General features: G+C 40.5%; 1 protein-coding gene across 1 annotated transcript in view; it reads left to right on the top strand.

Moving 5' to 3' along the window:
• Nucleotides 1–27,459, top strand: part of LOC121949585 (cadherin-4-like) — a 243,234-nt gene that overhangs the window by 168,478 nt on the left and 47,297 nt on the right. Inside the window, 2 exon segments of the mRNA XM_042495320.1 lie at nt 17,708–17,863; nt 23,430–23,574. Of these exon segments, the coding sequence (XP_042351254.1) occupies nt 17,708–17,863; nt 23,430–23,574 (301 nt within the window).

Here is a 27,459-nt window from a genome sequence, read left to right as displayed (position 1 = left end):
AGCCGTATACTTACATATCACAACCATAGCACCATAGACATCTTAATATAGTAGAGGTCTATATATTTTTTTAATGGTGGTGTCTGTTCGAAATAAATGAATACATGTTATTATTTCCCCAAGGAAATAAAAAATGCAAAGACATTTCAGACACTTCCCTTTGCTTTTTCTTAGTGTGGGCATTAAAGGGTTAACCATGGTTTTTGTGCATCATTTATACATCTGGCCCCCAGATGCACAAGGATTCATTTTTGTCCTGAAGCCTAGCTACCATTGACAGTTCTGTCATTCTCAAAGTAAGAGAAAGTGAAACTAACTAAATGTATGTAACCAGCTCCTAACTTAAACCGGTGGATTACAACAAACATTAGAAATAAGGAAAATCTTAAGCAAGTTTCCCATGACGGCATCTTACTTTCAGCACTGTGCTGCTACTCTAAACTCTCCCCACTCGATAGCTCTTATCAGACACCCAGACAGACGTGCAGCTTTCTGCTGGCATTTCTGATACACACATACACACACATATATACAGTATATACACACATACACACACAAAGTCCCTTACGCCCATTTGTACAGCGAGGCTTACACTCCCGGATTACGGAAATCGCCTTTCACCGATGTGTCGGCAAGAGGGTAGATTTTCCACCAAAGCATGGAAACTCTCACCCGCACACAAAACACACACACACAGTGGGGCAGCACAGTGTCAGGGGAGGCACCAAATTGTGCTGCCCTGCTGGAGAAATGGCCCCTCTTTTATCCCCTTTTCACATGTCGGGTGTTAGATGGTTGGATTAAACCTCAAGGGTTTTCTTTTGTGCGTGTGGCCATGTGAGTGTCGAGGTAGGCTTGTGCTCTGTTTGTGTGTGTCTGCATGCGTGCGTGTGTGCGTGCGTGTGTGTGTGCATGCGTGCATGTCAGGGAACATCTTCCATCTTGCTTCCAGCTATACTGTATGTGAACACAATAAAGGTGTGTCTCAGCCCCTCAGCCATAGCTGAAAGCAGTGCACCATGGGGGATGTGACTCATGCCGTCCCTGGCTCTCTCTGCAACATAACTCTCCATTCTGACAGGCAGCAGAGGACAGGAGCAATGGGGATTTCGTGCTTTATCTCACTGGTCTCAGAAGTGGTCAAGAACAACCTTTTAAAGCTTATGCACTTGATTTCAGGACACAGCAGCTCTCCTGTGCCGTTGAAACTCTTTGAGTTTTCTTTCACTCGTGGTTCTGCACTCAAGCCTCACACAGTCAGGTTCAACTAGGTTTAAAAAGACCAATTAACCCTCAGGGTGTAATTACGGCTTTGCAAGCATCAAATGATGCAAATGACATGCCTGAAAAAAGGTGTGTGGTGGAGCGGGTGCTGGTTTTTCCCTTTGATTCAGTGGGAGTGGAGTAAGAGCTGCTCGCATGACATAGAGTACAATGAGAGGCTAATGTAGCTCTGCTGCTGTAAGATATTTGATTAATCCCGGGCAAATCCAATTCCATATACAAAAGAAAGTCCTCTCTGATTTAATTATAAATAATAATTCATATGATCATAAAGCTTTTCATTTATTCCTTCTTGTCATTATGTAATATTTATGGCGCTATTGAGGTTATGTTCTGCTGCATTCTGACATTACCACCACCATCATCACAGCTCAGCTCTGATGGTAATATTCTGGTTCAGGTTCTGAAAAGTACTTTCACTTCCTTGAAACAAAGAAGAATTGCCCTCTCCCTCTCCCTCACGCTGATGGTGTAAAAGAGCGCCATTTCACTGCTGACCATTTTCACCTTGACATGTGCAATTGAGTCATGACAAACCACAAGTGGTGCATCTTTGATGCCATTGATTTACCATTGTGCTCAAATGGAATATGCTTCCGAGCTTTTGCCGTCATATTATTTGACATGACAGATGTAAGTGCAGTGGAAATGGAGAGGTTGAAAAACAGCCAGAGTTAAATGGATACCGAGGTATAGATGGGGACTCCTTTTGAGAAACTGAATAGCAGCAAGGGTGGGAAATGGAAAAGGGAGAAAGGGGGACAGGCTGAGATTGGAGAAAAAAAGAAAGAAAAGAAAAGACAAAGTCTTTGGGGAGTGCTGTAAATCTGCAGGGTGAGGGAGGCCAACATTAGTTTCAGGCCATTTGTGGCATTCTCATCTCAACCGTCTCCTGCAGCACCTACACTGGGACCAATGAGGCAAAACTGATGGAAAGCAGTCTGAATATGGAAGAGAAAAGACCCTCCTTTCATTTAACCAGGCCTCAAACACTGGCTCTGACCCACGGTTAGGACAAGGAAACAAATAATGTGAGCTGGAAATAATTGAGCACATCGTGAACAGCTATTTTAATATTATGTGATTCCACAGCCAAGGCAGAGACCAAAGACAAAAGTTTGTGCTTGCTGTTTCTTTTCCTCTCTGCATGACTCTGTGGCCTTTCCATGAAGCTAAATGAAACTGTAATGATATCTGTAATATGTAGTCTTTATCATACATTCACATTCTTGCAGAAAAATGAAGGTCCTAAGGTGAATAGGTGAGCCAGCATATTAAAGTGCGCCAGCTCAGTATGATTTGGTTTACCTCATTATTTTGAATAGCCCATTATGCTAGTGCTCCTGGGTAATATAATAGGGTACAGTGTAGTGTTGAATGTGTCACAGTCAGAATGACTGGAGGCTCCTCATTTAGAGGGATTTCATCAAAAGCAAACAGAAGCACACAAACAAAAACAAAGTTCGCCCACCACTTGAGTTAACTTTCCATTCTCTGGCAGAAGAAAACTTGACGCTTACTTTAGAAACAGAAGGAGTACGTGGCTTCTTGTCGGTCTTCTAATTTGGTTTGCTGTGCTCAAATATATGTTATATGTTTATACATATCACATATATTTGAGCACAGCAGGTGGGTTCTGTGTGTGTGTGTGTGTGTGTGTGTTTGTGAGTGTGTGTGGGAGCACTAGATGATATTGTAATGTCTGTATTGCTGTTTGCTCAGTACCCAAAATGAAAATACGGTGGTTTATTTACAACCTCATATTGCAGAGTGTAATTCATTACAGCTCATAATGAGCTTGTAATATGCTTTTTGGATCCGCTTGTTTTGTCTGCAGTGGTATTGCATCCCTTGTGCATTGAAATACATTGTATCCATTGTATCTAGTTTGTATGTGTGTGGGTGCGCATGCGCACATGTGTGTGTTTGTAGGGGTTTATTACCACCAACAAATGGGCACACAAGGTAGAAAGAGAACAAAATGTACAGCGTTATACTACATTATGCAAGACCAAATTTATCTTAGTTTAACACTTAACAGAATTCTTTAACCAAAAAATTGTTTTAACATCAATTACTTATTCCTCCAGCTCAGTTTCCACATGGAAAGCCCATTCCTTTTCATCTGAAGGAGGCTGTGAGAAATAGTGTGGGACAAAAAACAAAATAAACATATGTCGTTTTACCAAACTATTGTTAGAATGTATGACTTCCTCAAAATCATCTCATGTCTGATATCACCTAATGGATTGGCAGGGAGTCTTAGCTCATTCATTAGCTACTCTGAGTTCAGTTGTTGTTGAGACATAAGTTTTAAAGGTCCAGTGTGTCGGATTTTAGGGGATATATTTGCACAAATATAATATAATATAATCAGTATGTTTTAGTGTACACCTGAGCTCAGCTGGTTGCACTCTGTAATTCTCATTGCTAGATACCTCTAAATTCATTTAAGTCTCACACACTGCACTTTTAATATAATTTTCTTGTGCTAACTCTTAAAATACATTAAAACATACATTCGTTAAAGGTGAGTATTTTCAACCAGCTCTACGTCATTGTTGTGTGGTGGGCAGTGTTGTGCAAATAACTGAAAATTATTAATAGTAACAACTGGTAGTTACATCTCTCGAAACGTATTGAATTACAATTACTTCAATTCTCTAATTAAAGCACATAACCACATGATTTAAGTATTACAATGGAACATGTGGGACAATCCAGCTGTAGTGGAACAAAATCACGCAGTAGGTATGTTTTGATAGGCCTGCTTATTGCAGCCTGGATAGGCCTTCAAAACAAGAAACAAAAGGCATTTTTTTAATACTCTTGGTAGAGTAAAATGAAATGACAACTGTTTGTCAGAAGTTTGAAGGTAATCTTATGCAACTACCCTTGACAAAATTCAGATCCTGCACGTAGACTGTAACTCAGCACAACAGGCCTAATTTGTCCTTGATCTCAAGGAGGGAAAATAATCTCTGTATTTTCAGTAAAGCAAGTTCAAACTTACTGAACTGTGGGCCATTGTACGCAATGACAGTTCAGAGCTAATTTATTGATTAAATGATTCACGGCATTTATTGTGCCACCATGAGGTCAGGTGACTACTGATGCCCGGTGCCAACGACTGACTCACGAGCCCTGCAGCACTCTGATTAACTTAAAGTGATTAATAAACCTTGCAATCACTAGTCCCCCTTCCCCTCCCCTCTCATTGTCACTCTCGCTCAAACAACAACACACACGGACACAAGACAGGCTGAGTGCCGCCCACTTATTCTGTGCATCACTAAGGGTGATATTAGATCATAACTAGGATACATCTGAGCAACAGGCTGCTATGATAAAGACAAAACTAACAAGTAACCAGCCCATTTAAATGTCAGGAGTTGTAATTGCATTTCGTATGAGAAAGAAAGAAAGAAAGAAAAGAAAATCAGTTACATGTCTAGTTATTGCAAAAAAAAAGTGGAATTTCAGTAATGGCGTTACCGAATCAGCAAGGTTCTCTGTGCACTTGCGCCACAGATGGGCAGCTAAACATTTGCCGAAATCATCTGCCCACACTGGGATGACACAGAGCTGGTAGAAAATCGTCTGTTTCCCTTTAAGCACTCTCTATAGGGTAATGTTTGACAGGAGTTGTCAGCTTACCCCAAGTTTACAGGAATTTATCCTCGCCAAGGAGAAAATCTAAAATATGGCAACATTTTGACATTAACGTCAAAACTTAGCTACAAGATATCTGCATGTTTTCACGACAGTGTGAAAATCTCAAAACATGAGTTTGACTATGTAACAGCAAAAATGTGGGGTTTAATTGGGTTCACACACTTGAAATGCTGCAGTGTTTTGATCTTGCGTTAGTTTCTCTGCTCTTTACTACAGAGCCACGCTTCTTCAGTAACATGTTTCACATCATCTGTAAATATTCCTGTGCCACAGCAGTGGGCTCTGTTACATATTGTGTAATTTATTTTTATTCAAAACTGAATAAAACATGGCATTATTGGTAAAGGTGAAAAACTGTTCTGGATTAAGCTACACTGTCTTCATGACTGAGCTGCACAGTATGAACAAAGTCACTTCCACTGTCTATTGACAGCAGGTAAAGAATATCATTTAATAAACCATAACCATTCAATACCTCAGAATGACAGAATTAACTCTTTGTTACATACTGTAGCAGTTATTACCAATAGAGCCAATAATCATTGGTTCATACTATCAGTTACTCATTACATATCAACTCAGCTTTATCTTTCCGGTCTATGTGCAGCGTCTGTCTGTGATAGCAAATCAGAGTCAGCTTTCAACTGCAACGACCAGGCAGTTTTTTGACATGTCTCGTCCTGGTTTAAATCAGGACACCTCTCACTCGCTTCCTTTTTTCCTCAGAGTGCGCCCCAGAGTTGTTGTTATTGTTGCTGAGTCATCCACAATAACAACAAGTTCTCTAGGAATTAAGTTTCCGTAATGTTGTTCCACATATTTGACTTTTTCATCATGTTAAAGTACCGTCTAACCTTCCTGCTGCAGAACAGATCTGCCAAATACCCAATTACACCTCCTTCTAGATTACATGTCATCTTGTTGGTAGCCCAGAAAGCATGATGCATTTTTTTTTAGCTCTTATAGATGATGATAGAGGCTCAAAACTATTCATTTCATTTATCACTTATTGCTCTATTACTGATTGCTCATTCAGAGCTTGCTCTCTTTTGATGCAAAGTTGATGCACTGGACTAAAGATCTTTGCTATGACCCATGACATACAGTATACTGTATACAAAGCATCACCAACTGGCGGACCTCAAGCTCCGGGTCCGGACTGAAATGCCAGCCTATTCGGACCCGTGTTGTGCTAAAAGTTGTACTAAAATTTAAGAACAATAATCTTCATAGAGCGTTTTTTTCTTTTTTTCGACGGGCACCACTTCTCCAGTTAATACAGTAAACGTTCACAGTCTCAAATGAGCCAATCAAATCAATTATTGACATTTTCTACACAGAACTGCGAAAGAGAAATGTGGGAAAAGTGAGCAGATATGGCCTGCTCGACAGTAAGGAAAGTAGAACATAATTTAAAGAGAGAGACACAGAGCAGGGCTGCTTTTTACTTGAGATATATGTGGAAATGTAGGCCTTAATTTCATTTTCCTAGGAAAGGGAGAGGCGTAGAAAAGAACATGAAAAAAGAAAGTGTTCAAAACTCTTTTTGCACTATTTCTGAAATAGGCATATTTTTCATTCAAAAGGATTATGGTCTGTTTTCTTTTACTTGTAATGGAGGCCTTACGTTCATTGTGCTGGGACTAACTTTATGTAAAGGCAGTTGTCTGTTTTCCATACAAGTGCCATTGCGTGTCTTTATGTTAAAACTGTAAAAAACTGACAATGAATATTGTTGAAATGATAAGGAATTGTACGTTGCTGATTTTATTTGAAAGACATCATGGGGTTCGGACCTTTGCTGGGAGGAATTTTAGTAACAGGACCTCTTTGATATTTAGTTGAATACCCCTGATGTATAGGAATCTTGCAGCTTAGCTTTCTTGGTGTTTTTTAGGGATGTGTGTGATTAGTCAAGTAGTCAAGTAAATGTTGCTATAATCATTAGTTGATGATGCACACATTTGCAATGCAAAAAAACACATTGGTCTGTTCGTCAAGTAGCAAGGTGCAATGTGGGAGAAAGATAATATCTTGTAAAACCAGCACAGTTTGGCTGTATTTTGATTTAATTTAGTTAGCTGTCATCATGTTCTGTCAGATAATGTGCAATATTCATAAAGCACAGAGTACAAAGTGCCACACATGTCAGGGGCATAAATATGTTTTGTTTATTGAAAGATGTGATTTGTGATTAAATATAGTTGTATAATATATGCATTATTATTTTTCGGAGGGTGTTTTACCTTATAGATCAAGTTATGCTTTGTGTTGTTTTCTAGTCCAAGTTTAACCTTTTGTTGAAACGTAGTGGAGATTAGTCGTTTTTATTAGTCGAGCGTCCCTAGTGTTTTGACATGGAAAGTTACAGCAAGTACGTCATCATTTCAATCTGCAGCTCCGGCTAATGTTGTTTGATTTAATCTCATTTATTGTTAATAGTAAACTGTGTTACCTTGTATATATAGATAAATTAAAATGTGCACAGTAAGTGTTGTTTCCTTAACTGCTGCTGCTTTAACAAAACCTTGGAGCTGCAGCAATACATTGTTACATTAACAACGGAGTGATTGTAATAGTAACAGAGATTTATAACACAACTCTGCAGTTCCCTTCAGCTATACAGAATGTTTTAGCATCTTTAAGCTTATTTTTCCCTCAATAGTCCACAACTTTAATGATTTCACTTTCAGCACTTTTTTTTACATCCTCTCTCAGCTATCCAGTACTATAAAGCTGCCAGACAAAGTTAGCAACTATGGTGAACACAGTGGATAGCAATTTAGTGTAAACCAAATATATTCATATATTATACATTTATAATGGAAAGTACCAGGTGTATAATATAATTTAGCCTCGGGCCTTTGCTGTTAATGGATGTGCAGGTCAGTCCAGTCTTACATACTGCGCCTTGTGAGAATTTTCCCATAATCACAAACCTCTTTCAGCATTAAAAAAAAAGAGTGTGTATGTGTTTGTGCACATTGCCTTTCCTTTGCTGGTTGTGTCTGTGGGGGTGTGTATCTGTGTATTTGTGTGTGACTCTATGTATTGTCTGCGTATTTAAGCTGTGTGTTTGTGTGTGTGTGTGTGTGTGTGTGTGTCTGTTTGTCATTCTCAGCATCCCCAGTCACACAATTAGAAGGTGACAGTGCCATTAGAGGCGGCCCAGTAGTACAAAGGCTGAGTGCTGTTGTGAGTGACACAGAGCTCAGCCTCTCACTAAATAACTGTCAGTCTGCCCTCGTCCACTCTGACCCCTCTGGCAGCCTCCCTCTGAGCCACTCGAACTCCCCTCTGGACTCTCATTGGCAGCCTTAGCAGCTCCCTGAGCCAAGCATGGCCCTCCTTTCAAGCCTGGCCTCTAACTGATTGGTTGGACCCCACTAGCCTTAGGCATGCCAGAAGGGCTTTCAACTGGCCTCAGGGTGCTGCTGATTGGCCAGGCTGTCAGGGCCACATGTCCCCTATGGGAGTGTGTGGCAGCAGCTTCGGGTTGAAGGATGCAATTTGACAATGGCGGAAGGTGGAAAGTGCAAGAGCAGCAGAAAGCTGCTCACTGCCCCCCTCTCTCCATCTATAACTCTATCTATCTATATGTCTTTATGCTGCTGTCTTTCCCTTTAGTCAGCCTTCCAGCAGCCAACCATGTCTTCACTTTAATTATCTTGTGGGACATTTCTCAATGCATGGAAGACCCGTGGTTTACCTAGCCTCCTCTTATAGGGAAGCCATGTGTAGAGCAGGAGAACGGTGCTATTTAACGAGTTGAGACTCTCCGGGGGTCTGCGGTGTGTTTGGGGCGGGAAAGACAAGAACAGCGGCCTCTGCCTCTTCCATTCCCATTGCTTTATAAAAGAGACAGAATGGCTGTATTTGCTCTATTCTTCTCCTCTCGCTGTGAATCAGGGGAATTAATGCCATTGTTAATGCAGAGAGACCGCTGGTACATTTCAACAGGATTCTCGCCTCTCGCAGAGCTCATCTAAATTGCCTGGCTAATGCTGTAATTGGGTTTGTGAGTCACTTCTTAACTTCCATTAATATTTGTTCTCTTCCTAATTGCCCCTTTTTCCGATCCTACATTTCATTCCTCTGTCTTGTTAATGGTCTGAGTTGGAGGCAGTGACGTGCGTGTGCGCGCACAAGTGTGCGCTTGAGAAAGCATCTAATCTATTTTTGAGCAGATACAAAATGTGAGAGCGATGGGACTTCTTTCTCTCTGCTGGGTAACAACCAATGACATGCGGGATGGAGTTGCGGGGTATTCGAGTTCAAGAGAGAAACGACGGAAAGGTTCGCGGTCAGAATTTTTAGGGACCACCTCCAGATATCTGTGATCCATATGAGCTTAGGATGAAAAATATCTCTCCTCTAAAGACTTTGTTTTTTAAAAGAGAGCCAAACTCTTTCATTTGAAGGTTATTTATGCTGCCAGCATTCAGAATGCGCTCTGGTGTTCATTAAAAGAGATGTTTCTTGACGATGCCTCGGCTTCTTCAGATGTTGCCTTCTAAGCTTCCTGCCTCTCTTCACACTCACCTATAACTGGATTGTCTTTTCCTCTTATACATGACATTAAAACAGCCCCTCTGGAGGGGAGAAAAATATCCTACCCAAAAGGGTTTCAGCTTTGTTCCCTTAAATTGTCAAGAAAAAAACTCACTCTATTATCTTTAAATCCAAATACACTTCACAGAAGCGTTACCTCAGGAAACTTTAGGAACTCAAAGGATCCAATTCAATTGACCGTGTTAGAAAGTGGAGAAGAATGGCTGAATAAAAGTGTCAGTACCAGAGCAGAAAAACCTTCCTCAGGTGGCGACTCTGGATCGTTTGTATTGATGGGACTCTCGCTGCTTCCCTCCCACTGGGAGCAATGGGTGGAGGGGAGTGCCGGAGAGAGAGAGACAGACAGACAAACTGATACAGCAGCACAAACACAGAGAGAATGGGAGAGCACACCAAATGAAAAGGAGGGCGTATAAGGCAAAAAAACTCCCCCAAAAAAAAAAACGGATTTCAGAGCTGCGTGGAGCTTGGTTCATTTCCCGTGCAGTCTCCGATCCATAATGGACTGGTATGCCTGTGTGCTGAGGCCCAGACGCGGCTGTTCGTTATGAGTATCAGTTATAACTGTGTGCGACGGTGGCTGTCAGTGGATCTCACTTGAGAGATATTAAACCTGAGGTCTCCACAGCTTCTCTCTCACAGACCTCTTATGTGACTATTTTTAAAACCATCCGCACCATTCCCTTCTCATGATGCCACTAAATGACAGCTTTTACCCCTTTTTATCTCCACACTCATGCGCGTGAGGTTGTTATTGTATTCTGCAGGAGGGAAAGTTTGAAGGCTGGCAAAAACTTGAGGTCCCACATTTTTCCATAATTGGAAATTTTGTTTCCATTTTGTCAGCCCATCTCTCTCGCTCTCTCTCTCTCTCTCTCTCTCTCTCTCTCTCGCTCTCTCTCTCTCTCTTGCTCGCTCCCTCTCTTTCATGCCCTGCCTCACATTTCCTCCTCTGTCATTTTGTTAGATGTTTGTGTGGATGGCCTATCAGATTATTTGAATTCTTCTCCCCCTTCAAAAGCAGGGCACATCAGCTTTGAAGAGTGACAAGCACACAGCAGGAGGGATCAAAGCAATGCAAAACTGGAATTTAAGAGGAAGTTAAAAAGCATGTAGTTTTGCCATTTCCCTCATGTTCAACAAAGAGAAAACAGATACTGTATAACAGCAGGGAAAGATGAGACATTATCAAACAGCGATTTTCAAGGATGCCTGTGTCGTTTGCAAATGCACAGATGCTTTTGATAATGCTGTTTAACATAACAGTTCACCCATTTGCAGTAACAGCCATTCCAGCATTGCCACGAGTACAAGGGTTTATTGTCAGATCAGAATATTTTAAACCTACTGGTGACACTGAAGTCAAACTGCTCAAGATAGAAAAATCTGTAGTCTTTTCCAGAATGTTGTTGTCGTTTTTTTCCTTTAAAACCGCTCACGAAGGTGCCGGACCTGCTGTGAAAACACTGAAAGCGTATTTTAAAACCATTAAGTAGCTTGCCAGCAATTCCCCAAATCGACAGGCAGCAGTGTGAAAAGCAACGGTAAAGCAAATAGAAATTAGACATATGAGCTTGCAGCTGAAATTACTGGAAATTCACACTACTTGAGGGGAATTTGAGTCATTTTAAGAGGGAAGCATCAGAGAGCAAATTAGATGTAATTATCTTTAAAACCCTGTTTAAAAATGTCAAAAATCTTCTGATTGTTTTCTGCTCACAGTGAGTCCACTTGATCGGATGCTTCCACAGAATACCTCCAACTAATCCCAAACTCTGAGCTCTTTGACTCATTATTTAAATTTTGGACGATGAAAATTCAGAATCATGCTTTCATCCCTTTTTAATAACCATATTTTTTGTTTACATGCACATCTGCCAACATAAACAGGCAGTTCAGCGTGGGAGACGGGATCTAAAAGTAGAGCAGGATTGTGAGTATATGAGGCATCCAGTCAGTAAGGAGTCTCTATTAAAAGCATCCAGATATTTGGCAGACGCTGTCTTAATTATGGTTGACAGCTATGACAACTAAAGCGTGACTGATCAGCTGTCAGAATCGTAGCCTGTCTGTGCCCTGAGTGTTTGGCATCACTTCCTCCCACAATGCATCTCAGCAAGGAAATGCCATTAATTCATCTTTATTGCATTTTAAACATTGCTCAAACTTACATCCCTTTGACCAAACTGTTGAAACTTTTGTGCAGTAGACGTTTTCCATATTTGCCTTGTCGCGACACTGACATCCATAATGTGTAATCCAGTGGCTTTATGATGCTCGTCTCACTCTGTTGTACACATATAACATTATTGCTTATATCAAGCATATCTTAACTTGGTTAGGATTAACAAGATCACAATCATTAGAGTACAAACCCTAAAGAATAAGAAAAAAAAGTTTATCCCCCTAATTTCACTGCAGCTTTTGTGATGCATTGTGATGCATGTTATAATGTTTTTAGGTATTTCTTTGCAATGACATTGCAGTAACAAATGAAAATTGCAAAAGCAGTTGTAATACTGTCTCAGATTAGGAGCCTTTTTTTTTAGCATTCAGTGTTTCCCACAGAATAAGAATTTATTTGTGGTGGAGAGGAGGGCAGCAACATCTGATTGCTGATGATCAGCTGTTGTTGCTCTCTTTCTGCTCTTTCTGCCTAGTTAGCATGAGCCAACACGGCAGCAGCGGCTAACATCCAACACCAAGCTGTTAAACAATCTCACACGAAACTGGAAATGGTTGACTGTCAATAAATGCTGGGTAACATTAGTCGTGTGATGCCAACAGTTAGCCTTGTCATTGTGTGTCACACACACACAACAGCAGTCTAATGATCAGCAGAGAGAGGGGTGCAAGGAGGGCTGAAGGAATCAATATGCTGCCTGGAGCTCTACAATGAAATTAGGCATTACCCTTTTTAAATAGTCAAATTTGCAGTAAAGGTGTGATGATTAGACAAAATTGCAAGGTCATGTAGAATTCACAAGAATTGGCTGAATTTGTGTTAACTATTGCAGTCAGGTTGTAACATCCTGACTGTAATTGATTAAATAGTTCCCATAATGGGTTTGCTAACAAGCGCAAAAGATTTCTGTTCAAAGTGTTCCTGATTCTCACCGTACACAATTTGAAGTACTTACAATCCACATTACTATACAGGGAATGCCAGCTCAAATATTACTGTAACATTGAATTATGTTTCCTCATCTTTAAACTCATCATAAATAAACATTTTCCTCAAAAGGTATGTTGAAAATTTCAGTAGAATCTGGTTCAGGATGGCCCTCACTATGACCATGCAAAGTTGATTGATAATTGTTGCTCCAAACTAAATAAAAAAGTCAGTAACTTTCAGTAAATGTATATTATAGAATTGTTGGAGGGCCAGTTTTCTACAGGCACCCCAGCCCCACAGGCCCCAGTGCAACTGCACAGCCTGCGCTGAGCCTGAGCCTGCGAAGCAACATGGTAGACTCCTTGATGGACAACTTATTTTGGGGTGATTTTACTCTGACGAAAACATGCTTATTATATTTTATTCCATTTTTAATGATATATCTCCCTAAATTCTATACACCGAACTGTTAAGAGACTGATTCAACTGCCCCCATGTTGTATGCATAAATGACATTTACACGTCTTTAACCTACAATGGACACACTTTTTTTTTCGTGTGCATTTTATCATTTGATAAAAGTGGCAACAACATGCAGCAAAGTCCACTTGATAATGGAGAAGCTGAGTGTTCATAGAGTGCTCTCACTGTTTTAGATAGATATTTGGTATTGGATGATCCCCTGTTTTTTCTGGTGTGGTTCTCGAGCTGGCGTTACCTGTGGGGGGTGTTTGATGTGCCCCAGAGGGAAAAGAAGGTGACTAAGCCCATATGAGCTATAAAATAAAGACAGAATGAGATATATAGAGAGCAGATGAAACGCAAAGTACCATCAAATAAACACCAAATTAGTCCCTGTTTATTTAGGCATCAAACTATTTATGCAGAAAGGGTGATCATACAGGGCTGGATCAATTAAAGGAGATTTGGACAGACTGAAACTTCACACTGCGCTAATTAGGCAGCCAGCCGCTATGCTCAATAAATGGAAATGTATTCCTTTCCATTCCTTTCCCTCTATCTGTTTGTGCGCCTTGCGTCACCCCGAGGAGTTTAACAGGGCACTAATTCTTCATCTAATTTCCCCCAACTCCCCATTGCTTTCACTCCCTGTGTCTCTCTGCCTCCATCCCTCTCCATCTTTCTTCTCATGCTGATAGCTTGTCCCACAGGATCCCCGTAGTTGTCAGTAATCAAGGAAATCACTCTCAAAGAACTACAAATAGGTCACTTATCTGATGTCTGGTCTGATCTGACGGACACAGACAGCCAGTTAAGTCCCTTGCATCTGCCTTTCCCTGCTATTTTTAGCGTGATTAGTAACCATTCTATCTGCCAGGAGGTACTGAAGTAAGAGGGAGAATGAAAGATAGCGATGGATGGAGAGGGAGGGAGAGGTGGATAGAAATCCCAGCTTTCATCATTAGCATTCCATTCAAATGGCTCAATTGAGCAGTTGTCACTCATGGGATTCCCAGGACTCCTAGAAGCCGTGCTTCTTCATTTATTCAATTTATTGATATAAAGACTCTTCATTAAGAGACACGGCAAATGTGACATCTGGTCTCAGGTGGCCTTGATGTGGAATTTTAAGCAGGCGTGAAAGCAGAGGCCGCGTGACGTGTGAGAGCCTCTTTGTCTCCTCTAGGGGCTCCTCCGCCAGTGGCAGCTACACACGGTCGGTTCTGAAGTCCAAGCAAAGAAACGGACTGCAGGCAAACACACAACCAGACACGCAACCGAGCACCCGTCCGGATGCAAGTGAAAATTTCATGTGTGTTTCCCTCATGATGGCCTTGTTAATTATTGAACTGAGTCTGTCCTTTTGATCCTCGCTTTGGTGTGCTCACAGAGAATTTCTTACCTGTCAAACATTTCACTTCACACATGTACATATCTATAAGCTGCCTCTTAGTCACTGAAGAAAACAGTATATGCAGAAAAAGATGCAGGGTTGTGGATTTTATTGATTGATTTATTTTTTAATGTTCTCACAACTCGAGCAGATCGGACTCTTTGTGACGTGCCTCAGTTGATTTCTTGTTGTTTTGAACAGTGAGACCTTAACATGTTTGTCTCCATCACAGATAACACTGAGAATATCTCAGGCATGTTCTCATTACTGAAATGAATAATCCGTCTGTTCTGTGCTGCAGTATCTGTCTGATGACACTGAGGATGAGGGTGAATGATCAAATTATGTTGTTATTTTTGCTATCATTCCATCCTGCTTTGATTGGCAGCTGGTGGGCATCGTGAGCGTTAAATGTAATTAGTCTTCCAGTATCATTGTCATGCTACAGTGATTACATGTACATTGAACAGCCTGAATACACTGATTGATAGGAGTAATACAACACTGTATATTACACCTGAACCTGCAGGGTCCACATATGGATCCTGTGTGAGAAAGGAGCTCAGGAAATGAAAATTGCAGGTTGCAGCAGAGTGCTACGCTGTGGGTGTGGGAGGACCACGTTGGAAATTAAGAGAGAGGGTATCATGTTCAAACAGAGAGATGTTTTATGCAGAAGCCGCCGTCACTGCTGAACGGATGAAGTAATTTCATTTTCATGCATGATCTGCAGCCCCACAGACCAGGCAAATTGCATAGGAGGGGAAGAGAAAGATAGAGAGAGAGAGAGAAAAAAAGAGCCAAGCCTTCCTTTTTCTCCATTTGACTCCATGATTATTCCCTCTGACTTGTAACCATAGTGATGATTCAGTCCCAATAAAAAAAAGTCAACGCAGTGTTCGGAATCTGTGGACGAGTTTGGAGGATGATATGAAGATTAAGCACTTAAAGATAGATCAAACTCCTCCAGGATCCATAAAACCATAAAATCAATCCATGGTACTTCCTCTAAATAGTCACTGACTGCTGTAATTTGATTAAGTGACTCCTGTGTATCCGTATAATTACTGAACCTGATCATAGTAAATCAGACTACAGCTATGGAAACTAGATAGCGGATTGTATTGTAGAATATGTAAGACAGTGACATCCCAACCACAGAGGGTCATGAGGTGATTCATTGCGGTCAGGAGACAATTTCCATGGAAATAAATCCAAAAAATAATCTGCCCCACAAAATCATATTTACTTGTCAGACTTTACTAGATTTCTATCTGTTGGAAATACTGTTGACTGTTTGCAACACATACACATGTAACCAGTGAAGACTAATTGGAAGAACACATTGATTGACTATTAAAGAGTCACAAGCAAAAAAAAGTTGGGGACTCACAATTAAAAAAAATGCAGAAGTTTTCATTTAATCTCAGTTTTTTTATGGCGTAATAGTGTTGACAGTGTTGATCATGTCCTTAAAGGGATACTCCTATGTCTGCATTTTTAGTATGCGTGCCATCACCATGAATACAAATAGTATAGAAGCAAATCAAGTGAAAGTTTTTTCTTGATCAAATATAAACCAAGATTCTGTTGCTGCATGGCCTATTTTTTTGCCAGAAATATTTGTTTTATTTTTTGTTTTTTATTCTAGTGTACAGTTTGACTGAGATCAAATGCTAAAACTAAGCAGTGCTAATCAAATATGAACCAAGACTCTGTTACTGAGATTTCTGGCCTAAAAGAACATTTGTTGCCAGTTTCTGCCATATTGTTTCTTGTGTTGAAACAGAAAAGCTTGCATTGTGTCACCCACCAGCGGGAGCATTCATCAGTCTGATACGGCGCTTTGCTTTCTGATTGTTGTGGGTTTTCTATCTCCTAAACAAAAGCGAATGCCACAGCACTTTTTCTCTGTCTTCTCTGGCCATGTAGCACTAATTTCAAGAGCATTAGTGGTGGTGTGCAGTAATAACATGAGACATAATATACTGTTAATTTGTTTTTAATGTGTTTGTGTGTTATGGAGTGAGTGTCCAACTCTGTTTTTTCTGTAAACGATGTAAAACAACAACATTCAAATGATTTGACTAAAATGATCGTTTAATCTGAGGGTGACATTTGCATGAGCAACCTTTATGTAATTACTGTTTATCCTCAGATGTCTGAGACTGTCCACACTGTTTTGCTCTAAACTATGGCCACCATCACACACACACAACAACAACATTATGTGAAATGATTTAAAAATTTAAGGAAGTTTTCTGGGAAAAAGGCATGTTTGCTAGAAGAGAAGACTGGTACCACTCTGTAAATATGAAGCTTAACACAAAGACTGGAAACAGCGGAAAGGTTTAGCCTGACTCTGGCCAAATCTAACAAGGCTCCAAAGTTGAGCTTTTCTATTAGTAACACTTTCAGGCCCACACCTTTAAGTCATGTCACATTAAGGTTACGTCATTTTGGGGTTAGACAGTAGAATCCTTGGAGCCTATTGAAAATCATTGCCAAAGAAAGAAATGCTTCAATGCCGTTCTCTTTTGTCTTCTTTTCAATCAGCAAGGTGCTGAACAAAAGTATTGATATTTTTATTGCTGTGGCAGCAGAGGTGCTCACACAGAAACTTGTTGAAAGTAAAATATATCACTCTTTAAATGTCACATTTTGAATTGTGTGAGAAATAACAGCCGAGGTGTTAAAGGTAGAACAGGCGCATTGAGATATCAAGCTCAAGTCAGACGTAGTTGAGAATAACAGGCATGAATCATTTTCACATCATCCAAGCATGTAGCTGTCCTCTTACACTTGTTCAAGGTCTGCTGAGAAGCTGCCATGATTGTAAAGTAAACCAGAAACTCAACGGGTCAGACAATATCATCAGACGGTGGCTCTATTTCCCACACTGCACGTTGTTCAATTTTCATTTTTTACCTTTAGGCTGTAGGTTCAAAGCATTAGCACAAAAGAAAGATGGCAGTGGAAATGTTAACATCAATGTTTCCATCAAACATCCCGTGTTCTTTTAGTCTTCTCTGAAACTTTTGGTTTTATTTCTCAATGCTTTCTTTTTTCTTTTTTTTTTCTTTTTGACAATTTATGTCTAAATGCTGTGATCATTTTGTGCTTTCTGTTGCAACTGCAGGAAAAGCTAGAACTAAAACCCAGATTTTTCCTCTCTGTTAAATGTGTTTCTCTGGTTCTTTTCTCAGATCCGCTCAGATCAGGACAAGGACGTTGGCATCCGCTACAGCATCACAGGAGCAGGAGCTGATCAGCCCCCGAGTGGGATCTACAACATAGACCCCATCAGCGGCAACATGTTTGTCACCCAACCCCTGGACAGAGAGGAGAGAGCCTCGTTCCATGTAAGAAAGAAACGACTTTGTCTCGCCTATTTCCATTTCCCCCTCTAGCTCCATTAACGTCTGTCTCATTATCTCCTAATTATCCCTGTGGAAATGTGTCTCAACTTTCCTCTTCTCCATCTACCTTTCATTCTAACACCATTGTTGCCTACCGAGGCAAAAGCAAAATTCAGAGCGTTCTCAGGGATCTGCACAGTGCCTTCACACCAGCAACTCAAGGTTCTGATTGATGCCGTAGCCATCAATGAAAGGATGAACGCCTTGACAAAACACAAAGCCACTTCAGCTGGCATTTATATTGATGTTTAACCGCACGGATAGAACAGAAGGAAAGAGACAGAACAGAGGTGGAGTGCAGGAAAACTGTTGTCTTTGTTCTTAGTATAAGAACTAATGAGCAGGTGCGGCTTCAAGTGTTTGTGTACGTGTAATGATTGCTGATTGTATGGTTCATACCATAAACACGTCACCTAACTTTCTGTTGGGGTTTGGCTGGTGTAAAATGTTTAAAACCGGTTTGATATCAAGAGCCAGATCGGACAGTTTGACAGAATTTTTCTGCACTCGTAGAGAAAAATGTTGCTGCTTGCTACAGTCTTTTCTTCATCTTATATATGATCATTACTCTCATCTTATATTTCCTTCTTAGTATCATTTGCTCCATCCATCTTGTCTTTCATCTTTCTCAGCTGCAGACACCCATGCACCTAAACATATACACATGAAAATCCTTAATAACCACCCATAGCATAGTAAAATAATGGATTTGCATATTAAAAACAGTAAGAACACCACTATACCTGATCATTTCTTTGTATCTTTGTTTTTGTTTTTTGTTTGTTTGTTTTGTCACATCTTGTCCGGTCTTGTCTACGTTTCTGTCTCCATCTACCACCTTTGTTTGTATTCCCTATCAGTATTTTCTTTTTGTCATTGTTTTTTTTCTTTGTACTGCCCTTCTGCACTCACTAATTTATTAAGAAACAAAAACTGGAAATCAACCTGACTCAACTCTCTGTATGTGTTTCCCACTTTTCCATTTTGTACTGCTGCCTCCTTTCGCTCCACCACCCCCACACGGTGTTTCATGCTACCCTGTGTACCTTGCAGCTGTGCTGTTCAAAGGTGCTGGCTGACACCTGTACAGTTAGCATTGCATATGGCCCATAGGATTCTCCACCACACACACACACACACACACACACACACACATACACACCGTACCAACACTGGAGGTTTGAGCTCATGGCTGGTCCCTCTAGAACCCAGGTTAAACAGCTTTGTGAATGTGTGAATTAAATATGCAGACCACATGAGAATTGTGTTAACGCTAGGCCGTTGGTTCATATACACACATTACAGGTTTCAGTTTATATCAGCAAAGACTAACACCTCCACTCGAGGTGAGCGCTGGTGTCAGACTCCCAACACCCGCGTGCCTGTCAGCATGATAGATGGCTGTGCTGCCGATAGAGCTAATTCAAAAGCATGCTGCTGTCTCAGAGGAAGAATAGAATAAAGGAGAGTGGATCTCTTCAGTGTCTCTGTCAGTGCTCACTCTCAGCAGCGTGCACACATTATAAACACCACTGCGCACACACAGGACGTGCAATGACTACAAACAAACACAAAGCTCTAGATGATTGCCCTCTTGATTGGTTTGTCTTCTGTGTGTGTGTGTGTGTGTGTGTGTGTGTGTTCCATTTAGTTTTCAGATGAGCCTCTTGTTACCTCGCTTCCTACTTTCGGGCCTTGGACACTGCTGCATGTGTGATTGTTGTGTTTCCATACCTGTTCTTACACTCAACCAGCAAATTGGGATCAATAACACAGCCAGGTTATTGGTCCCCGGGAAAGGACAGCCGCTCAGTAAACAGTTCTTATTTGACACAGCCTGTAGTGAAAACAGCATGTTAGGTTGAGGGCACTTCAAGTTGAATGCGGCTCCTATTTTGACTCCGGTGGACCCATGCTGTTTGTGATGTATGATTTAGTGCAGGAGAATGTAGCCAGCATGTGACCCAGGGGAAATTTAGTCCATTGCTTACTTTCTTTCAACTTGACAGGAAGTTCCCAGAACTGCTGCGCTCTCACAGGCCAAAACTTTGCTTGTTAGTTTTGGGTTCAAGTGAAAAGAGAGACGAGGCTGCTGTTTTTGACAGACTAGCACCAGGGGGAAGTGATCTGCGAGGTGAGGAGAGTGGGTGTTAGCCTGAGCTAACACCCACTCTCCATGAAAGACAGTAGATCTTTTCTCAGACAGATCTACTGTGAGTCACCCGGGCGCAAGGAGAAAATGAGCAAAGATGTGAATGTCTGTGATTTTTTTGTTTTTTTGCACAAATGCGTGTACTCTAGTGTACTGTGATCGTTTGTATGTGTGTTTTACACAGATGCACAGATCAGATCAGCTGACACTGCCTGTCAGTTTGTGGCACCTGAAAGTTGCTCAGTGTCCTAGTTTATTGTTAGTCTATTTGTGGACACAGTATCTATTACATATCTGTCCTGAGAGAGGAATCCCTCCTCTGTCACTCTTCCTGAGGTTTATTCTAAGGTTGGGCCGATGTAAAAAAAATTTCAAAACGGTTTGATATTAATCCAGAACTGGACCAGTGTATCAGTTTTTGACTGACTTATCAGCTACTTCTGACGGGAACAAAACAAAACCATGATCTAACAACAAATGAGCGACTAGCTGTCGAGTCACATCACTTAACGTCAGAAGATCTTGATTTGTAGTGAAGTGTAGTGATAGTTATTCAGCTTAACAGAAACTTTAAGCATCCTCCAGACAGTTTCCACATTTTCTAGGTTTGTACAGTGAAATAATAAAAGTATCACACAGATAATTCCTCCTTCAACTTCACGAATCACCCGTTCCTCATTCATTGCAAAGCTTTTAAAGCGAACAAAAGGAATAAATAGCTCATGCACCAGCACAGATTGGCAAACCCGTAAATTGACCCAGATTATTATTATTATTGGGGGTTTTTAATAATTTTTTAAAAATTCTTTCACAAGGACAGAGGGTGTCATATGCTGCAAATTTTGTAAAGCTGCTTGAGGCAAAATTGTGCTTTTCTAATATTTGGCTATAAAAAATATAACATGACTAAATAGGCACTAAATGCATAAGTAGCTAAATTTCGAGATATTGGGAAAAAATGTAATATTGGTTATTAAAGAAGAGAGAGTCTACAGCCAGTGGATGTACTCAGGCATAGTGGTGCTTTGAGCCACACAGGAAGGTTAGTATACTAACATGCTTACAGTGAATATGATAATACGCTGATGTTTAGCAGTTATCGTGTTGACCACGTTTACCATCCTATTTCAGCATGTAAGCATGCTAACATTTGCTAATCAGCATTAATAACAAAGTACAGCTGAGGTTGATGGGAATAAACTGTTAGTCAGTCGTTAGGGGGAGTTAAATCACCTTTCTGCTGTCAACCAACATCTTTTCCTAACCCTTACCAACTACTATTGTTGCATAAACCTAACTGTCTTAGTCACATGAGTTGACTCATGTGACTTACTGCCTACTGCTTCTGCGTCAAAGCTACAGTGCACAAGGCTGCCCCCAGTGTCATTATAATAGCACTGGGAGATTCTGCCCAAGTGTCAAAATATGACGAGAAGGGATGAGATCCCGTTGGGCAGAGAGAGAAAAAACATTGCATACAGTCTAAAACTGTCAAGGATTTCTGTAAGTACCCTGCAAGTATGGTTATATATCGGCTAAGGGGACCAATGGGCCAAATGCAAACTGTATTTCTCCTCTGCGGTTGGTCCAGTAATACTAAAGCTCACCCTGCAGAATACTGATGTCGGTTCACACACATACATTTGCAGTCGACACAACACACATCCTCCTCCAGGTCCTTAGCTCACATTTCCAATTCCTCCATTGAGCACACAAACACAGCCTCACATAAACAGACTCTTTGGTACAAACTTGCACGCACACAGAGATGCGAATATAGAGATACTTTATACACATTCAGGAAAATGAGAAAATATGTTGGGATGTACACACAAATCCACAGGCAGAAAAGACAAAACATACACAGTTTAACACAAACACACAATCATTATCCACACACACACACACACACACACACACACACACACACCCATGCGGTGAAGCAGTCACACATATCACAGTCACACATCCCTCAGCGTGCAGTGATCACAGCTGAGAAAACAGATTGGGCTTGTTTGTTTGTTGGGTCTCCTCTCCATGTTTGTTTGCTGTGCTTCAGCCAATGGAAAACTAGCATCTTGAGGATCATTAAGTGGCTAAAGAGGGCTCTTTTCATTGGCTGTATGCGTCTCCTGCAGTGTGTATCCGTGCGCTTTTGTCAGTGTCCGTGTTAATATGCATAAACATGTGTTTGAATTGGTGTTTGTATGCGTGTGTGAATGCTCAAGCGGGCTCCTGTTTGTGTACGTTTTTGAGACATCCTTGACAGACAGGCACGAAAGCCGACATGATTAGTTGTGTTTCCGTGAAGGCAGGTGTCGCCATTCAATCTTTCATGTCACCCCACAATACATCACGACTTCCTGTAAATAGGCTGGCAGGCAGATCCTCCTCGACTGTGTTGTGGCAGACAAAATATTTTGCTGCCAGTGTGGCAGTTTTAGCCAGACATGAGAGCCCTTCTTCTCTTACCAAGCCAAGCTGTGATTGAATAACATTTCTGCAGAGGATATGGATTTCTAGGCAATTGAATGAGAGTAATGTAAGTCACAGTGAACAGTGCCGGTTTGGTTCCAGGGCTATTACAAAGCTTTGCGTTATGTTAGATATCATTAGTGGGGATTGGTGGGGAGTAGAGGGTGTGCAACAGCAGCGGTGGAGATTAAGACATCCCACTGTAGATGATGATTGCTTTTGTCAGTCGTCCCTGTTCAAGCCCCCACACCCCCACACTGCCTCTTTGTGTTTTCATCTCTCATTTACTTGCACAAGGCTCAGTCACTCTCCTCCTCTCCTTCCCATCTCATTGGCCTTTTTCCCTGCATCGCTCTTTTTCTCCCTGCTCTTCCTCTTTGCTCTCTCTATTCTCACACTGAATTGTCAAGGAACAGCTCATCAGTCAGAGACATCCATCCGAATGGCTGGCTTTGTCAAAACAAACCGAGACAAACATTCTCCACGCACAGAAAAAAGAAGCCACAGCTTGAGCAGAAACACCTCTCTGATATTTTTTTAGGCCTCTGGCTGTGCTAACAACAAAATAGGTGTTGTTTGTGTGTCTGGAACATTTTAGTACTTTGCCCCTTTCTGTGTTGTTGTTGTCCGTGCCAAGATGCCAACAGGATACTCATGCCCCGTTGGCAGACAAGAAACACAACATTTGCCAGTTAAATGAAGTTGCCAATTAACAAAGTCAAAGTTGTGTGCTGAGTTTGTCTCAGTGCAGACAGTCTGCAGAGTTTCATATCAGTCAAGCCAGCAGCCTGCTGTCAGTTGAGCTACATTTGGAATATATATTCAAGCTCATATTCAGCATTGAATGCTAATGATCCTGTCGTTCTTTGTGTGCGTTCACAGCTGCGAGCCCATGCAGTGGACATGAATGGTAACCAGGTAGAGAACCCGATCGATCTGTACATCTACGTGATTGACATGAACGACAACAGACCCGAGTTTCAGAACCAGGTGTACAACGGCTCCGTGGCTGAAGGATCCAAACCAGGTAAGAGTTACTTCTACTTAAGCGCACTAAGTGCAATGGGGACATTTTGAGGATAAACAAAAGCATGACTGTTACTTACTGTGATGGCTTTCTTCTTTTTAAGAAACTTGGAGTGTTTTTTAGTGACTTAAATGGCACAAGGAGCTCCCTGGAAAAACACAGTACTTGAGTTTCTATCTAGATGTGACACACATTTGAACAGAATTTTCAGAGAATTCTGCAAAATAAAATGTGTATTTATGAACTTTTCCATACGGTACTGTTGTGCAAATATCGAGAGTTGGTTATTCAAGATAAGCCGCAGGTTGCACTTATTCTTCAGTTAGGCGCCACTGAAGAAGAAGGACAAAATGAGCCTTTAAGGAGCTCAGTGGAACCTCAAGGGAAGGAAAACAATCATTAAACAATAATAGAAAACACACTGGACAACGGAAATATAGAGTATTGGACAAGTAATATTACAGCTTTGTGCTCTTGGAAGAATTATTGTAACAGCCCTCTGTGCATAAATAAGTGTGTTTAACGCAGTCCAGAGACAACAAAGAGAACTTGCAGTAGCCTGTGCAGAAGCTGAATCTCTTTCCATTGCTTTTAATGGCATTTACCTTGAATAGATACACCAATTCTTACTCTTTCCCAAAGTGTAAAAACTTGTTCTTCTATATTTTGAAATGTATTCAAATATTTGGTGTTCCCACCATATTTTTTGTGCACTAATTAAAAATAAATACAAGAAGAAATGGATTTAAATGCACTTTGCAAAAACACACACAAAAAAACTTATGCTATCCCCCTGGAAGTGGTTGACACAAAGTAAATTAATTGTATTTTTTAAGTATGGTATGGACGTTTACTATCAACTGCCAACTCTTGTGCATAATCATCCACAGTCACAGCAAACTCAAACTTACATACACTTACTACATTCATGATTGTCATTACAGTAGATGACATCTATAGAAACCACATGGTGTTGTAAGTACAAAACTACATCATTAACTTTCCCATTTAAGCAGTAGGTTAAGTTAATTAGCAAGTTAGTCCCAAAATCAAGACCTTTATTCAGACTGCTCAATCTTTTAGTTGTATGTATTGATCTGAACAAAGTGCGCTTGCAGAGAAAGTCACGTTTTGGTCACAAGACACTAAATACCACTTATGGTATTATGAGCTTTGAATTCAATTATAAACCAGCTCTTAACAGAACCATAAAAAGAGTGGCAGTATCCTATATTATAATTTGTGTTTTTCTAAAGTATTAGCATATTCTTCTACATTGTAGTCTTATTTTTGTGGAAACCTGTTGTCAAAACAATCCATCCAGGCAAAATACACAGCAAAATATACACACAATACTTTGATAGTGTCCCTGTCATGTCTGTTTTTACAAAGGTAGAGGAGAAGGAAAATCCCTGAATTGATTCCCCATTGTTAGAGACCGTGAGTCTGAAAGAATCCAAAAAATGACCCCTGTGCTTTAATGTAGTGGTTCACAATATTTTTGGGGTTTGTGAAATGAAGCAGTGTCCACGAGTGACCCCTCATCACAGGTTGTAAAGAGCCTTTTCATCTTCTTCCCTTTCTGGGTAATGGTCTCACAACCCTGAGATTTATCTTTATGTGCTGTTTTGGGTGTCCCAACCCATTAGTTTAGAACCATCACTTTAACAAATATTTCTTGAGGAAGAAACACTTTTTAATCACCAGGGAAATTCTTTTTTTAACATTCCATATATGCACATTGACAATAAGGCTGGGCAACGTGGCTTTAAAACAATATCCCAATATTTTTAGGTAACAAAATATGATATATATCTAGATATTCTGAAATATCTAAACTACTGTAAACTACTAAAATACAAACTTATTGAATGAACTACAGTTACAAGTAAAGCACATAAACTGCTTTTAGGCAAGGCATAGGTATAGCAAATTTCATACAACAGGGCAATTCAATGTGCTTTACAGAATAATAACATAAAAACATAATAAAGAATACAGATTTACAATAAAAGAGAAAAGAGATCAGATATAAAGGTAAAATTAAATACTAAATTCTAAAAAAATAAATAAAGTTTAATGAAATACTATTGTAATGTTAAATAAAGTTAAATAAAGAATTGTTATGGTAAAGTTAAATCAAATATTGTTATAATTACATACATCAAAGCGGAACCTGGTTCATCTTGGGTCGGAAATGTTGATGTTTTTGCTGTGGACTTGAAGCTTCCGGTCAACAGTTGGTTTTTAGCATTGCAAAAAATTAAACTGTAACTGCGGTATGAGGATTCATCCAGTGTAAGCTGGAGACAAGCTAACAGTTCTCCAGTTCATATATTGCAAAGATTTGCAAGTCACGCTGGTGCTCCGTGGTCAGTTAATGTGACTAAACAGTTGTGATGGAAGCTCTGCTCACACTACCGAACCACTACTCATTAAGTTAGACTGTTACCGCAGCACCGTTAAATGTGTTGATTTATTCTCTGTAAGCTGAAAACAAACAAACAGCTCTCCAGTACATATATTAATAGTAATTGCGAATCATAATGGTGTTCCATGGTCACAATAATAGTCACTGTCTGATGCTCTGCAAAAGCCCTGCTTTTGGTGTGTGTGTCTGTGAGAGAAAGAGAACTATAGGAGACGGGGAAAAACGAAACGCCAAAGCGAGTCTCATGCCGGTGGATAAAAAAACCCAAATGAGACAATTTATACTTGATATTTGGATAAAGTCATTTTTGTACGTCACACGTGGAATGAGCCAGTATACATCGAGTATATTCAGTTTATCGGCCTTCCCTTATTGACAATAGACACAAAGAATCCAAAGGCGTAAAGTTGGAAAAGAGAAGGTAGGCTTCGTTGAAGACAGACTGTCTGCACTGTTAATTGCAAGTGATCACAATCTATTTGGAGGGTTGCTGTGGTAACAACATAGGCATCAGTAACTATGTAGCTACACTGGTGATGCAGCTCTCCAAAGCAAGAAGCAAGAAATGGAGGTACATCATTTCACTCTTCAAACAATTGCGCTGCAATGTTGGGGTGCAGAACTCCTCCATCGGCGTCTGTCCAAGAACTATTGTTCTCCATGTTGTCCTCAATGTCAGCCCAGATTCTGCACTTCTGTCTGTGATTTGAGGGGCCAAAGCGTCTTGACTGAGACGCATCTGTAGAAATCCGTTGGAATCACATTTCAAACCACCTCCAAATGTTGTTTGGGTCCAATTTGCAAAAATTGGCATTTTATGTGGTTTTGAAACCAATGAAAGCAGTTCTGGGTGCTATTCTTTGCTCAAGGACATCTTGGCAGTGCCAAGGAAGTGAACTGGCACCTCTACAGCCAGTCAACCAGTACATGGTAACTGGTAGTTTGTGTGGGACTCCAACCACCACCATTTTCCAAGCCAGGTCCTGACAAATTGAGCTTCTGTTGTCCCATTTGTGGGGATGCAGTTATGCAAAAGTTTCACGTTTGCATCTGTGTGATTCAGAGTTACATAACATAAAAACTCAACTTCAAAGTGACATTGTGACTGGAGAAGAAGTGAACGCTAAGTGCTGTTGCATACCGTTAAAGGAGGACAATATGAGCTCAAACTGCACTGTTCAGTTCTGAATGGCTGAGTCATAATGGAAGCCATAAAATACCAATAAATACAAGCCTGCAATCATTTACAATTGTAAGCATTTATATGGGATCATGTAACAATTCAAATGAATGCACAGGAAATGCAATAATCCATTTAAAACTGGGCTGTAGACATATTTATAAATAGCTGAAAGGTTTTATTGCATTGGTTTAAAATACTTGTGAGCAGAAGAAAATGTTAAAAACAACTGTAATGCACAGCCTCTTATGAATAATGATCCTGCTAATGTCTT

The sequence above is a fragment of the Plectropomus leopardus genome, chromosome 2, assembly GCF_008729295.1.
Source record: "Plectropomus leopardus isolate mb chromosome 2, YSFRI_Pleo_2.0, whole genome shotgun sequence".
NCBI lineage: Eukaryota > Metazoa > Chordata > Actinopteri > Perciformes > Serranidae > Plectropomus > Plectropomus leopardus.
The sequence above is the reverse complement of the archived record's forward strand: the minus strand, read 5'-3'. Positions and strand labels throughout refer to the sequence as shown.